Here is a 16775-nt window from a genome sequence, read left to right as displayed (position 1 = left end):
AGTTACAAAACACAGAGGAACAGCAGTTTAAAACACAGAGGAAACAGAAGTTAAAACACAGAGGAAACAGCAATTAAACACAGAGGAAACAGCAGTTAAAAACACAGAGGAAAAACAGCTGTCACGTTCCTGACCTTATTTTCCTTTGTTTAACTTTGTTTAGTTGGTCAGGACGTGAGCTGGGTGGGTATCTATGTTTTGTGTTTCTATGTTGGGTTAATGTGTTGCCTGATATGGTTCTCAATTAGAGGCAGGTGTTTGACGTTTCCTCTGATTGAGAACCATATTAAGGTAGGGTGTTCTCACTGTTTTTGTTTGGGTGGTTGTTCTCCGTGTCTGTGTATGTCGCACCACACGGGACTGTTTCGTTTTCGTTCGTGTATGTAGTCTGTTCCTGTTCGTGCGTTCTTCGTTTATTTGTAAGTTCTCAAGTCCAGGTCTGTCTACATCGTTTACTTGTTTTGTAGTTTTTAAAGTGTTTTCGTGTCTTTACTTTAATAAATATCGTTATGTCAACATTTACCGCTGCATTTTGGTCCGACCCTTACTCCTCCTCCTCATCCGAGGAGAGGAATTAGACGAACGTTACAGAACCACCCACCAAACAAGGATCAAGCAGCGTGAGAGGAACCAGCAGCAGCGGCCAAAAAACCAGGACTCGTGGACTTGGGAGGAAATATTGGACGGAAAAGGACCCTGGGCTAAGACAGGGGAGAATCGCCGCTCTTTTGAAAGAGAGGAGGCAGCTAAAGCCCAAGGAGCGTGGTATGAGGAGGCAGCAAGGAGAGCTGGCTGGAAACCCGAAAGGAAACCCCAAAAATTTATTGGGGGGGGTGGCTAAGAGGTAGTGGGCCGAGGGGGGGGGGGGGCGCTAAAAGGAGTGTGGCGAAGTCAGGTAGAGACCTGCGCCTACTCCCTGTACTTACCTGGAGAGCGAGCACTTAAAACACAGAGGAAACAGCAGTTAAAACACAGTGGAAACAGCAGTTAAAACAGCAGTTAAAACACAGAGGAAACAGCAGTTAAAACAGCAGGTAAAACACAGAGTAAACACGACATAAGAAAACCTGGAAGATAACATTCTATCTCCTAGGCTATGACATCATGAGAGGAAAGCTCTGTTCCTAATTAATGTAAATGTCAGTGTAACTCTGCCTCCCAGGCAGCAATGAAGATTTTTCGAAGAGAAAGGACAAAAAAAAGGAACAGAGTTGAAAGTGCTAAAATGCTAAGGCAGTGTTTCTGAATCCTGTTCCTGGTGACCCAAGGGGTGCACATGTTAAATATTTCCCGAGCACTAACAAAGTAGCAGACTCATAATCAAGACTTTGATGAGAATCAGTTGTGTAAGTGCTAGGGCAAAAACTGAAATGTGTACGCCTTTGGGAAACACTGTGCTAAGGACTATTCAACGCTGGTCTGACCAATCGGAATCCACGCTTCAAGATTGTTCTGATCTCGAAGACTGGGATATGTTCCGGGTAGCCTCCGATAATAACATTGACGACTATACTGATACTGTGACTGAGTTTATCAGGAAGTGTATGATGTACCCACTGTGACTATTAAAACCTACCCTAACCAGAAACCATGGATAAATGGCAGCATTCACGCAAAACTGAAAGCGCGAACCACCGCATTTAACCACGGCAAAGTGACTGGGAATATGGCAGAATGTAAACAGTGTAGTTATTCCCTCCGCAAGGTAATCAAACAGGCAAAACGTCAGTATAGAGACAAAGTGGAGTCGCAATTCAACGGCTCAGACACGAGACGTATGTTGCAGGGTCTACAGACAATCACGGACTACAAATGGAAAACCAGTCACGTCATGGGGCGGCAGCGTAGCCTAGTGGTTAGAGCATTGGACTAGTAACCGAAAGGTTGCAAATTCGAATCCCTAAGCTGACAAGGTACAAATATGTCGTTCTGCCCCTGAACAGGCAGTTCACAACACACACTGTTCCTAGGCCGTCATTGAAAATAAGAATTTGTTCTTAACTGACTTGCCTAGTTAAATAAAGGTTAAAAAAAACACTGACGTCTTGCTTCCGGACAAGCTAAACACCTTCTTCGCCCATTCTGCTGTCACACATGCTTCAAGATGTCCACCATTGTTCCTGTACCCAAGAAAGCAAAGGTGACTGAACTAAATGACTATCGCACCGTAGCACTCACTTCTGTCATCATGAAGTTCTTTGAGAAGCTAGTTAAGGATCACATCACCTCTACCTTACCTGACACCCTAGACCCACTTCAATTTGGTTACCGACCCCAATAGACCCACAGACGATGCAATCGCCATCGCACTGCACACTACCCTGTCCCATCTGGACAAAGAGGAATACCTATGTCAGAATGCTGTTCATTGACTATAGCTCAGCATTCAACACCTGAGTACCTTCCAAGCTCATCATTAAGCTCGAGGCCCTGGGTCTGAACCCCACCCCAAACCTTTAGAAGAGCATGAAATTGACTGTTGGACCTATCATATGGTTGAGGACTTATACACCCAAATATATGGACCAAAATAAACAGCTATGAACGTATTTTGTTTAAAAATACACACACGCACAGATTTAGTGTCCCAAAACCATCTGTTTTAATACAGTCTGGCGCTGTAATCTGAGCTACTGTAATCTGAGCCAATTCCTTCTACGGGGAGGGGTGTTAAAATGTTCAAATCAAAATATACCTCATTAGAATCAGAGGGGTCAGAGCCCCCATTCCACCTGACTGACCGTGATCACTACCCCTGAGAGGGCTTCAATGGCCTCTGTCCATAGAATCAACAAGAGTGATTCTACTCTGCCTGCCCTCGCTAGCTCTGTATGTATGCTAGCGAAAAGAGCTCTGGAGAAATGCCCATTCTCTAGTAGTTACTGTACCTCAGTGGCCAGGGCATGCATCTTTTCGTGGTTAAATAGGGTTCCAGCTGGCTGTTGTGGTTATTATTTCGGTATGTAGTGTAATGTAGTGTAATATACTGTCATGTACTGTCATGTAACGTCATGTAATGCAGTTGAGTTCAGCTGTCTGAATGTGGCTGAAATAGTCAAATCCACTAATTTGATGGGGTCTCCGAATACTTTTGCCATATAGTGTATGTCTTCCAATGGTGTGAATGCTGTCTACATCTGAAGATGATCCCTTTTCACTAAACGCTTGGAGGTAAGGACAACAGCAGTGGTGTAGCCTAGTGGATATCACATATTATTGTTATCTACATAGCGCATTGATGTGAATCACACTGCTGCTCTCTCATTTAGCTATTTGTGCCTTACATAATGTGGTAGTTTAAGCTGCCTATCAATCATTGTTTTTGCATCCAGTGGACAGCCAGCGACAAAATGCGCTCTTGCAACAGCTGCATAGTGCGGAGCCCAGTCTATGGAATAAAAGTTTGAGGGAGTTCCTCCCTTCTAATGTCCATGGTAGTGTGCTTCATACTGTCAACAACAAGTTAAATTTAAGAAGAACACGAGAGAGGCTTTTATTGCTCAATCTAATTCCTGCTGATTAAAAAAACGCACATCACATGCTCAAACTTGCGCACTTTTGATATACTTAAACAGCTGCAAATTATGGAGGTATCAAAGTTTCACCAACAAAAACTTAAACAATAGTGCTATAGCAAATGCAGGTTACGGCATACATTTTTCAAATTAAAAATAGCACTTTTCGGTAGTGCTCAAAGTATTTCATTCCATGAGAGCAGCATTTATTTTTCAACTGGAAGCAATGAGCCCAATCAGTCGTCCATGACAACCAAATCATCAACAGAGCAGGCTAATACAGTGAGCTCCAAAAATATCAGGACAGTAGCCCCTTGACTTTTCCACGTTTTGATACGTTACAGCCTTGTTTTAAAATGGATAAAAACAAAACAAATCCTCATCAAGCTACACACAATACCCCATAATGACAAAGCAAAAACAGTTTTTTATAAAATATACCATTTACACAAGATCCTTTACTCAGTACTTTGTTGAAGCACCTTTGGCAGCGATTACAGCCTCTAGTCTTCTTGGGTATGACGCTACAAGCTTGGCATACCTGTATTTGGGGAGTTTCTCACATTTTTCTCTGCAGATCCTCTCAAGCGCTGTCAGGTTGGATGGGGAGTGTTGCTGCACAGCTATTTTCAGGTCTCTCCAGAGATGTTCGATCGGGTTCAAGTCCAGGCTTTCTAGGGCGGGGGCCCACCTCCAGAGATATTCAGAACTTGTCCCGAAGCCACTCCTCCGTTGTCTTGGCTGTGTGCTTAGAGGTCATTGTCCTGTTGGAAGGTGAAACTTTTCCCCAGTCTGAAGATCATGAGCCATCTGGAGAAGGATTTCATCAAGGATCTCTCTGGTCTTGCTGCGTTTATCTTTCCCCGATCCTGACTAGTCTCCCAATCCCTGCGCTAAAAAACATCCCCACAGCATGATGCTGCCACCACATGCTTCACAATAGGGATGGTGCCAGGTTTCCTCCAGATGTGACACTTGGCATTCAGGCCAAAGAGTTCAATCTTGGTTTCATCAGACCAGAGAATCTTGTGGTCTTAGGGGATCTTTGGCAAACTCTAAGAGGGCTGTCATGCACCCTTTACTGAGAAGTGGCTTCCGTCTGGCCACTCTACCATAAAGGCCTGATTGGTCGAGTGCTGCAGAGATGTTTGTCATTCGGAAGGCTCTGCTTCATCTCACAGTAGAACTCTGAGCTCTGTCAGTGATCATTCTCCCCTGATTGCTCAATTTGGCAGGCGGCCAAGCTCTAGGAAGAGTCTTGGTGTCCAAACTTCTTACATTTAAGAATGATGGAGGCCATTAGTTTTTAGGGACTTTCATTGCTGCAGACATTTTTTGGTAACCTTGTCCAGATCTGTTTTTCGACACAATCTTGTCTCGGAACTCTACAGACAATTCCTTCGACTCATGGCTTGGTTTTTGCTCTACATGCACTGTGTTGACGGCCGTCTCGGGTGCTTTCTCCTTCTAATAGGGCCGCTTCCCCTTTAATTCCCCATTAAATAGCCAGCATCAGCTGCGCAAAGGTGAAGTTGTGATTGAGGACATGAATGAGGATGTGTGGGCAACCCTCAGTTCATGAAGCTTCGCTATTCGGTTGTTTTGTTGCCTAAAGTGTGTTTGTAGCCTTAAAGGCGAGTTTACCCAGGATTGGATCCACTCTGGCGTTCTGTGGACTACACCTCTCCGTTGTTCAAAGTGGCCCTTTTCTCCGCCTGGAGATATGTTGGCGGATTGGATTGTATGACTGACCGACTGACTACAACTTTTTGTACACGGTATTCATTTTTTTTGGGGTGATGTATACTGTGATTATTGTAGTTGTTGAGACGTATTAGTCTTTGATTAGTCTTTGATACGCTTTATAGTTGTGTTGCAAAATAAGTGTTATTTGAGTGTATGAATAATACTGGGTTTAATGCTACACATTTCTAAATGAAACATAAAGCGGCATTATTTGTTATATTGTTGTGTGTGTGTGATCAGTCCCGTGAAGTCCCGTGTGCTCAGTTGGTAGAGCATGGCGCGTGCAACGCCAGGGTTGTGGGTTCATTCCCACGGGGGACCAGGATGAATATGTATGAACTTTCCAATTTGTAAGTCGCTACTGATAAGAGCGTCTGCTAAATGACAAATGAAAATGATCATTTATGTTGTTAATACAACCACGCAAAAGAATACACTTGTTTGAAGTTCTTTCCAATGGTTTAAGGGGTTTATGAAAAGTGATCTTTCCATCCTGACTTTTACATAAGTCCTTTGTATTGGTGGACTTGACGGACCAGATGGGACTCATTCCCTCCCAAACCAAAAGGAAGAAACCAATTTTTCTCTGGTAGGCACAACCTACCTGGCACCCCTATAAATAACCTCAAGTCAAAAACCGTTACAACTGTCATCTGTAGGACCTTATATAGACAGGTGTGTGCCTTTCCAAATCATGTCCAATCAATATAATTTACCACGGGTGGACTCCAATAAAAGTTGTAGAAACATCTCAAGGATGATCAATGGAAACAGGATACACCTGAGCTAAATTTAGAGTCTCACAGCAAAGGGTCTGAATACCTACCTTTTTGTATTTAATACATTTTTAAAAAAAATCTAAAAACCTGTTTTGGCATTGTCATTATGGGGATTGGGTATAGATTGATGAGGATTTTTTAAAATTTAATACATTTTACAATAAGTCTTAACGTTTGGGAAGATGTCAGGACGGTAGAATTGGCACCCAAACAGGGACCTGAAGAGAAACACCCATGACACCATCCACACAAGGTTGAATCATGTCTTTTGTTGGAACCCCATACTTGGTCAATGTGGACAACACCTAATGGTAATCGTGTTCAAGATTCTTTCATTGTGGAAGGACTCAATGAACTAATGGAGTTTGATAGCACTGACTAATCCCCAGGTTTCGGGCTCGTCTATAACATCTCCGCTATTACCCTCCCCTCAAACCCTTCCTGTTACCCTGTCCAGAGAGACTGGGAGAGGTGTCTCTGTGATCACTGGACAACTGGAACATCAATGGACACACACCAATCATTGTTTGACAAGCAGGAGAATGCCATTCGTAAACTCAGTGAATGTGTGGAGGCTCATCAGACAGATGTGCAGCTGAGGTTGGATTACCTTCCCTGTCAAATGAGAAACAACAAACAATTGTTCAGAAACATAAATATTTACAAGATTCTCTGAAGCAGGATATTCAGGGACAACTGCACCGGTCCAAAACACAAATGGAAACTAACCATCAGCAAGTCATAATCTATCTTGAGGAGGAACAAAAACAGAGAGCAGAGGGAGTCAGCCTCTGTTGTGAAGGGAGTGTGTTCTTATCTGAAGGAAGTTATGGAGGACATTGAAGAACTCTCTCACAGGGGGAACTACGATTGTTGATTGAACAGACTCAAAAGGACACCGTTAATGAGATGGAAAAAGCACAGAAGGCCACAGACCTTCAAATTGAAGAGCTGCACCAGAGAGGTAATGAAATGCTTTTTCCCTTCTGGACAAATCTTCTGTACCTCCCTCAGGTTTTACCTCTGCCACTGGCTTGGTCAGTAACGGAATAGGAACAGGTAGCACTACAAAATCCCCTCTGAAATACTGTTAAACCACAGAACCCCGCTGCCACTGTCATGCCCTCCTCTAGAGTGCTCCCTCCCTATCAAACTATTTCCCCACTTTTGGCAGCCCAGAAGATGATGTTGATCCACTGTTTTTCTTATCTAAGTGTAATGATTTTCTTTCTATCCGGCCCCTTACTGACTGGAGGTTCTTGCCACCCTCCGCAGTGTTCTCCATGGAACAGCAAGAGACTGGTGGGAGATAGCCCGTGAACATGGTGTCAACCTGGAGGAGTTTCAAAATATATTCCCTCAGCCTTCCTCTCAGAGGACTATGGGGATAACTGGCGGAACGTGTGCGTAACAGAGTCCAGGGTGAAGCAGAGCCAATACGGGACTTTGCCTTCTCCTATCGAGTTCTATGTAGGAGATGGAAGGCTGACATTACTGAGCAGGAGATGGTCAAACTCATTCTTAAGAAACATGATTCCCCGCCTTGCTAGTCAACTTCGAGAACGTGTGCAGAATGTGGATGATCTGGTGCGTCTGGGGACTCAGTTTGAGAAGGACTGGAAGCACCACCTTCAGACTAAAAAACCCTGTTCCTTCATCCCAGTATACCCATAGCTCTCCTGGGGCTAAACCATCTCAGATATTTGTACCCAAGATCCAGGCAAAAAGTCCAGTGATGTGTTGGAGGTGTAAAGTCCAACATCCTCCAGTTCTTGCCCGCTCTATGTCCAGCGTCAGGATTCAGAGAAAGGACACAAGACCGAAAGTCTAGACAGACATGGGTGGCTTGCATACAATTGGGTCAGCCTTAATGCCCATGAAACCTTTAGACATCACAACTAGCGGTCTTATTCCTATTCCGCAACAACTATTGGTCCTCTGACTGTTAGGAACTGGAGAGGGAAGGTAATAATCGACACAGGAGCAACTTACACCCTGATGCAAGAGGCCCTGTGCAGAACATGGCATTACCTCATGAGGAGCTACGAACATGGGAGGAGGGACCATTGTACTTGGCCAATGGAGAACCTACCACCCCTTGGGCTGGATTGGTATAATAATAAAACTGCATGATGAGACTATTAAACTTCCTGTGGCTATTCTTGCAGATTCAAGCCTTGCATTTGCTGTAGTCCTTGGCCTAGACTTCCTGTTCTTCAGTGGACTGACCATCTCGATGTCCGAACCCTCCTATCGGCTGCACTCTGACTATTCCAGCCTCATCCATTTCAACCTGGAATGCACTGATTTCAGGCTGGAGCCTGCTACATTATGCAGAGTCCGGACAAGGTCAAGTCAGAGACCGAGAAAATATAAAGAGACAAAAACATGTTCCACCAGTGAAGTCGGAGAACCCAACTATCACCCTGATTACCGCCGTACCCCCCCCCCCTCCCCCCTTCTATCCGAGAGCAAAAGCAACATGATGCTGATTTCTACATCAAACAAGCAGTGAACAGGCATGTCAGTCAGATGATGAGAGGTGGCAGCTTTTCCAGATGTTGGAGAATGAACGTGAGGTCTGTACTCTTACACTCGGCCGTACAACCATCTTCAAACACAAAATCTATACCCGCATGATGTCCCCATTAAGCAGCGTCCCTACAGGTTGTCCCCCGCCAAACTGGCAATTCTCAATGAACTGCTCAAGCATGTTGGAGAATGGAATTGTGTGAACCTTCTTTTTCGGATGGGCTTCTCCGGTTGTCCTGATTCCTAAGAAAGATGGTGGATATCGATCTGTGTGGACTACAGGAAGCCGAATGCCATAACAGAAAGCGATGCCTACCCTCTACCAAACATAAATGACATACTGGAATCTTTGGCAGGAGCATCTATCTTTAGTCATCTGGATCTGAACAGTGGCTATTGCAGGTGGCAATGGATCCCGCTAGTCAGGACAAGACTGCCTTTGTCACCCCTGCTGGTTTGTACTCCTTCAAGTCATGCCTTTTTTGTTTGAAGAATGCTCCAGCAACCTTCCAAAGGTTGATGGAGACTGTCCTGGGAGATCTGAGGGGTAGAAATTGTCTTGTGTATCTGGATGACATCATAGTCTACTCCTCTGTCGCGGATCATCTGAAGGACAACAGTCCGTCTTCGACAGACTAAAGGCTGCAGGTTTGACCTTTACATTTACATTTAAGTCATTTAGCAGACGCTCTTATCCAGAGCGACTTACAAATTGGTGCATTCACCTTATGATATCCAGTGGAACAACCACTTTACAATAGTGCATCTAACTCTTTTAAGGGGGGGTTAGAAGGATTACTTTATCCTATCCTAGGTATTCCTTAAAGAGGTGGAGTTTCAGGTGTCTCCGGAAGGTGGTGATTGACTCCGCTGACCTGGCGTCGTGAGGGAGTTTGTTCCACCATTGGGGTGCCAGAGCAGCGAACAAGTTTTGACTGGGCTGAGCGGGAACTGTACTTCCTCAGAGGTAGGGAGGCGAGCAGGCCAGAGGTGGATGAACGCAGTGCCCTTGTTTGGGTGTAGGGCCTGATCAGAGCCTGAAGGTACGGAGGTGCCGTTCCCCTCACAGCTCCGTAGGCAAGCACCATGGTCTTGTAGCGGATGCGAGCTTCAACTGGAAGCCAGTGGAGAGAGCGGAGGAGGCGGGGTGACGTGAGAGAACTTGGGAAGGTTGAACACCAGACGGGCTGCGCGTGTCTGGATGAGTTGTAGGGGTTTAATGGCACAGGCAGGAGCCCAGCCAACAGCGAGTTGCAGTAATCCAGACGGGAGATGACAAGTGCCTGGATTAGGACCTGCACCGCTTCCTGTGTGAGAGGCAGGTCGTACTCTGCGAAGTTTAGAGCATGAACCTACAGGAACCTACATTGAACCTACCTTGAACTTGAAGAAGTGTCATTTCTGTTTGCCAGAACTCAAGTTCCTTGGTCATGTGGTTAATGCTGAAGGTATCCATGCAGATCCAGCCAAAGTTGCAGCAGTGCAGGAATTCCCAATTCCCACATCCCTCAATGCTGTTCAGCGTTTTCTGGGTATGGCTGGATGGTACCACAGGTTTGTGCCTGACTTTTCAAAGGTCGCCGAACCCCTCAACCACCTTAAGAAGAAGGGTGTGAAATTCCAATGGACCTCTGCATGCCAAATTGCATTTGAAGCACTCAAAAACAGTCTAATTACTCCTCCAGTGCTTGGACATCCTAACYTGAATGCTCATTTCATTGTGTACACGGATGCAAGTCAAACAGGACTTGGAGCCGTCTTGGCTCAACAAACAGGACTTGGAACAGAAGAAGTTCTTGCCTATGCAAGTCGCACCCTTAATTCAGCCGAGAGGAATTATTCAACGACTGAAAGGGAGTGCCTCGCTGTGGTCTGGGCTTTGGAGAAATGGAGCTACTACTTGGAGGCGAAGATCTTCACCGTTGTCACAGACCACGCTGCTCTGCAGTGGGTTTTGGCATCAGGCAAGACCAACAGCCGTCTTATTCGCTGGTCTATCMGACTGCAGAAGTTTGACTTCATCATTGAATATCGCAAAGGAAAACTAAACGTTGTACCAGATGCCCTTTCTCGGATTACAGAGACTGCCAATGTTTGTCCTCCCTTGTGCAGCACTTACACTACCGCTAAGTGTCTGGATGATTCCTTTCCTCTGGATGATGAGAGTGTATGGAGAGCACAGCAGAAGGATGCTGCCATCATGGCGATCCACAAGAGTCTGTCTGAAGAAGACTCGAAGAGTCGCTTCAATGATAAGTATAGCATAATTCAGGATAAAGTGTATYGAAAAACTCCAAGAGGAGATGGAATACACAGCACCCATTATCGCGTCTTCATTCCCTCTACATTGAGTGACCAGATAATCCAAGTTTATCATGCTAATCCCATGAGTGGCCGTCTTGGAGTTTAAGACGTATCGAAGACTACAAGAGGTGGTTTACTGGCCAGGCATGTGGGTTGATACCCGGAAGTTTGTACAGCAGTGTGAAGTCTGCCAGAAATACAAACCAGACATTGGCAGACCTGCTGGGAAAATACAGCAGACCGTGGTAAACCATCCAAATGAAATGTTGGGAATTGATCTCATGGGACCTTTTCCTCCCAGCCGGGGGACCCGGAATGAATATCTATTGGTGGTAGTGGACTACTACACACACTGGGTGGAGCAACACCTGCAGGACCTCTTCGTGGAGGACTCTGATGATGACAACTTCCCTGGTTTTGTGTAGCAGGAACATGAACTTGTCAAAGCCTGCATCCTCTCTGTTTCTACAGGCTTTGTTTTTTCATGGGCGGAGGAGTGTGGCGAAATCCAGCACGGAGCCTTCACTGTGCGCTGCCACTTTAAGAGCGCATGAGCAGTAAGGAATGAGGACATAAAGACAGCTCGTTCAGCTCTTTGGGGAGGAGCTCTTGGGTGGCGCAACAGTTTGATTGTGTGTGCTATGCTGCAGAAGTGTTGTTTGTTTTCAGCGTATGTAGTTGATAAAGTATTTAACTCAATCATCGGTGTGATCCAGCAATGTCGTGGTTGTTTTAGTTTGGGACCGCGCCGGTTATGGATCGCATGGATTAGTAGCAACATTATTGCGAAGCTTAAACATACAAACCAACAAACCATCGACAGTCAGACAGTACACCGGCACACCTGAAGACCACAGCTAAGATCTCTCTTGTTCTCTTTCTCTCTTTCTCTTCCCTCTATCGTTCCAGTGCTTTACCCTGCAACAGACTCTCTATTTTTCAAATGCACTTCCCATTGAAGTTCATTAGAGCTGGACTATTATTGCCTTGCCAGAATTATTTGGGTGGACATTTTAGTTAAAAGGGAGGTTGCTTGCAAGTTGGGTATTGTTATTTGAACTCTATTGAGGTGGGGTGTACTAATGACATGTGGCTGAGAAGGTTGTGGACATTTTTAAGGCCTTTGTTGTGTCTATGAACACCCCCCACATTCATACCCTCTGCACTCATCCACTGGAAGATAATACAGATTACTGCAAATCCTCTGTTGATGACTGGGTTCTTTCTTGTATGAAGTTGCTGTTAAATTGCTCTGCCATTATTATTATTATTATTATTATTATTATTATTATTGTATGAGGTATTCTTGGTGGGGTTACCCCTGTGCTGTGATGTGGGTTTTATAGGGTGTGTATTCTCTTTTCTCTCCACTGGCTATCTGGTAAACAGGCTACACTCTAGGTAGTCTCTTCTGCTGATGTGTGTGGGTCTAGTAGTGGTACTCTCTCTATTCTACTCTTTTCCTTTCGGCATGGTTAATACCTGCCTGGCGCCCGAACAAAATCTTTATCTTTACCTCTCTAATAAATACCGCTACAACGTAACAAAATGTGTAAAAAGTAAAGAGGTCTGAATACTTTCCTAATGCTCTGTAGTTAAAACCACATACCTGCAACCAAAAGAAAATACCAAACATTTGTAGAGCACAAATATGTTCTGAATCATCGCCTCTTTCTACAACACACGCACAATACAAAGGACTGGGATCAGTGGAGGAGCTAACCATCGTTCGCACATACAATACCTTAGCTAGCTAGTAACCACATGTTGAATTCAGAATGTTAACATCATCCCAAAAAAGTACAATTACATCTTGACAATATCATCCACTTATGAGTAAACTCTAAATATCCAACATTTTTCATGAACAAAACACTGTGTCATGACTTTGTGATTAAAGGAATCTAACTTTTCTGAAGATGACAGAAAAAGCGTGTCTACCTCTCATAGTGCATCAGAATGGTTTGAGGATGAGCAGACAGGGAAAAACGCAAGTACACACTCCCCTACTCCCAGGATGCAGGCATGCATAATAACAAATCAGCATGTTATATTAATATATGAACCTGGTGAAATTCACAAAGTATTTTATCAAATGTTACACTACCGGGATTACGGGGTAATCCTGAATGAATTGTGAATAATGATGAGTGAGAAAGTTAGAGGCATAAATGTCATACCCCCCCCCCAAAAAAAATGCTAACCTCCCCTGATATTGTAATGTTGAGAGGTTAGCATGTCTTGGGGGTATGATATTGGTGGGTCTGTAACTTTCTCACTCAAGCCTACATAACCAACCCATAAAGTAAAATGCAACATCCATTTATGGGCAGCTATGTAAATTCTAACATTGATTTATATGGTATTATAAACTGGGTGGTTCGAGCCCTGAATGCTGATTGGCTGAAGGCCGTGATATATCAGACTGTATACCATGGTTATGACAAAACATTAATTTGAATGCTCTAATTACGTTGGTAAGCAGTTTATAATAGCAATAAGGCACCTCGGGGGTTTGTGGTATATGGCCAATATACCATGGCTAAGGGCTGTATTCAGGCACTCTGCGTTGCGTGGTGCATAAGTGCATATATTGGCCATATACCACAACCGCTCGTGCCTTATTGCTTAAATAGATGTCGTTCAATTGGTAATATACATTTTTGTCTTCTTTGTATGCCTCCTAAGAGAAAGTAGTCTGAGAGTAACTGAAAATAATTAGATTACTTTTGGATAATCCAAAAGTTAGGTTACTCGTGACAATTTTGGACAAGTAACTAGTAACTGTAACAGATTACATTTAGTAAGTAACCTACCCAACCCGGTGTGCATGTGTTTGTGTTTGTGTTTGTGACTGTGTGTGTGCGTCTTGGCCCCCCTGGCTTGCAGTGCAGTGCTGAGGAGGTATAATGCTGTGTGACTGGGGTCAGTACCGTCTGCACATCAGAGATATGGACACAGCACAAGTACCGCCTTGGATAAAGATGCTACAGCCAGCCAGCCAGCCAGCCAGCCAGCCTCCAGCCAGCCAGCCAGCCAGCCTCCAGCCACAGCAAGCCAGCCAGCTACCCAGCCAGCCTCTAGCAAGCCAACCAGCCAGCCAGCCAGCCAGCCAGTAGGCCTCTCGGATCAGAGTCCTCCCTCCTTGCTAGTGCGAGTCTGACCACATCTCCTTCAGAGGGCCAATAGTCCTAATTTTAAGAATGTACTTATCTACAACACAGACCACAGACATCCCATTATCTCTATGACAGATATGGCTGGTTAAGGTGAGGCAAAAATCCAGAAACATGACTAAAATGTCATGATTTTGAAGATTTCTAGAATCAGCAGGGAATAAGCAGCAGAGGAATCCTCTAACCTATGGCTGGTGTACACAAGGACAGACTGTTTCTGCTCAGTCAAGTAGAGCCAGAGTTGAGATTACAGTGACAAATACGACATCTGCTGACATACTATGCAAATGCACACTGATTCCAGGGGGAAGAGAGAGGGCCAGAAGAACGAGAGAGAATAAGTGTGTGTGTGTATAAAAGACAATCTTACTTGGGTCTGATTTGGAGAATGTGTCTCTGTCCAGGAGATTTCTGTAAAACAAGAGAGCAAAGAAACAGCCGTTATTGTTTGTGAAAGATGTTATCTGTATTAGGGGAAACAGTGCCACTGTTACCACCAAGCACCCCTTTGTTATTGTTTTGTTGTTAGAGGAGAAACGGAGGGGAGGAGCCTCCGGCAGGCTTGGTAAAAATACATTCACTATATATTCTGCTGTTCTATTGCACGTGTACTGTGTCAGATGGGAAATAAACTTTGTTGGTTGTTTGCAGTAACTTCTTTGCTGTTGCAATATCCCAAATGGACGTGGCAGTTTCACCAATGAAGGATTCCATATTTAAATTAGTTTATTTTAAATATGTTTTAGGTAGTTAATATCGTCATTATTGGTACCCTAACTACCATTTACCAAGTGATTTCTCCATTCATCCAGTACACGCCTAGAGACCAATTTTGCGATTCGTTTTTCAAACAGGGAAAAACTAGTAAAATATGTTTTTTGAAACACTCCTGGTAGAGACTAAGATGTAAAAATTTCATCCTAACGAGAAGCACTGAAGGAAGACAAGTCCCCATTCCTACCAGATGCTCCAAGCAGTGAGGTACACCACCGTTAACAAGCAGGTGCCAGATTAACATTCGCACACGCCACAAACACTACAACAACACCACCCATCAACCGCCACAACACCAACCACAAACTGCACCACCGCCACAAACCACCCACCGCAACACCAACCCACATTCCCACCCACACACCCGTAACAACAATCACCAGCCACAGCCAGCGTGCAATCTCAATCAACACCACAACATGGAGCCTTACGCACACCGACAGCAACACCACAGGGAGCACCTGCAGTGCCATCGCACATGGGGACAGCCTGACCACACCACACCACAACAACACTGCCACAACACTGCAACACCACCACCACCACAACAACACCATACCACCGCAACAACACCGCAACACCACAACACTACACCACAACACCATACCACCGCAACAACACCGCAACACTGCACCACCGCCACAACACCACCACACCACAACACCACCGCAACATCACAACACCACAACACCATGTTATGTAACACCGCTCCGACACACATCAGATGTACAGTGGAAGAGGTCTCCCAGCATGCCTCGTTAGCAGTGTTTGTGTGTGTGATACGTTAGCAGAATAGTGGGTCTGTTACTCTGTTTAGTTTCTAACAGCACTGTATGTCACACTGTGCTGCACCGGGTGGTGAGTCCAGGTCAAACACAGAAAAGAGCCTAAGAAAACCCAAAACCGCTCACAACTTGAATTCCTGCCAGATAATACATTAAACTCCATCAACCTTTCATGCTCTGTTTTGTTGAAGCTCTGAGCTGTGAAACTCTGACTTATTTAAGAGACTAGAAGAAAAATAGTTGTCCATCAGGCAGGCATCTACAGACCACTAGACACAGAGAGAGAGAGAGAGGGCGAGAAATAGGGAGAGAGAGGGTTTGGTTTTCGTTATCATGCTAGCCAGGGGGGCACCGCACAGCATTCATTCTGTGACAAGGCAGCCAAGTGCAGCAAGTGTCTTTGGGCGTTGATCGTTAGTGATGTATCTAGATCAGCCACCCATGTTGTGCTGATTCCAGCCTGCCCCAGATGGTATCACACTGTCGGTCTGGCTGACCGCTACATGCCTCTGTCAGAGCAGAGCTCCACTAGCCCATTAGTTGGCTGAAACCATATAGAAGTGATAATAAGAGATAGAATTGGGCTGTTCACATCAAATGTGTGTAATGACTGGAGAATGGAGACGAGTGGAGACGACTGGAGAGTGGAGACGACTGGAGAGTGGAAACGACTGGAGACGAATGGAGACGAGTGGAGACGACTGGAGAGTGGAGACGACTGGAGAGTGGAGACGACTGGAGAATGGAGACGAGTGGAGACGACTGGAGAGTGGAGACGACTGGAGACGACTGGAGAATGGAGACGAGTGGAGACGACTGGAGAGTGGAGAGTGAGACGACTCTGGGTCTGGGAGGGTATGTGATGGGAGAGGTGATGGATGGGAGGGGTGTGTGATGGTAAGAGGTGTGTGATGGAGAGTGTGGTGGTAGAAGGTGTGATGGTAAGAGGGTGCTGTAGATCGGTAGGAGAGGTGTGTGATGTAGAGTGTGTGATGGCGTTGTGTGATGGTGGGTGTGTGATGGTAGAGGTGTGCTGATGGTAGAGGGCTGGGATGTTAGAGGGTGTGATGGAAGTGTGTATGGGAAGTGGTGTGGGAAGGTGTGTGATGAGAGGCGTGGTGATGGAGAGGTGATGTGATGGAGCAGGTGTGTGAATGGGAAGGT

At 45.1% G+C, this 16775-nt stretch overlaps 1 protein-coding gene across 1 annotated transcript in view; it reads right to left on the bottom strand.

Moving 5' to 3' along the window:
• The window catches only part of LOC139024906 (copine-8-like), a 69073-nt gene that overhangs the window by 42986 nt on the left and 9312 nt on the right, over positions 1 to 16775 (bottom strand). The window contains exon 2 of the mRNA XM_070439888.1: positions 14423 to 14463. Coding sequence (XP_070295989.1) covers positions 14423 to 14463 — 41 coding nt within the window. The remainder of the gene's footprint in view (positions 1 to 14422; positions 14464 to 16775) is intronic.

Source organism: Salvelinus sp. IW2-2015, linkage group LG4q.1:29, assembly GCF_002910315.2.
Source record: "Salvelinus sp. IW2-2015 linkage group LG4q.1:29, ASM291031v2, whole genome shotgun sequence".
NCBI classification, from domain to species: domain Eukaryota; kingdom Metazoa; phylum Chordata; class Actinopteri; order Salmoniformes; family Salmonidae; genus Salvelinus; species Salvelinus sp. IW2-2015.
This window is presented reverse-complemented; position numbering and strand designations above follow the sequence as displayed.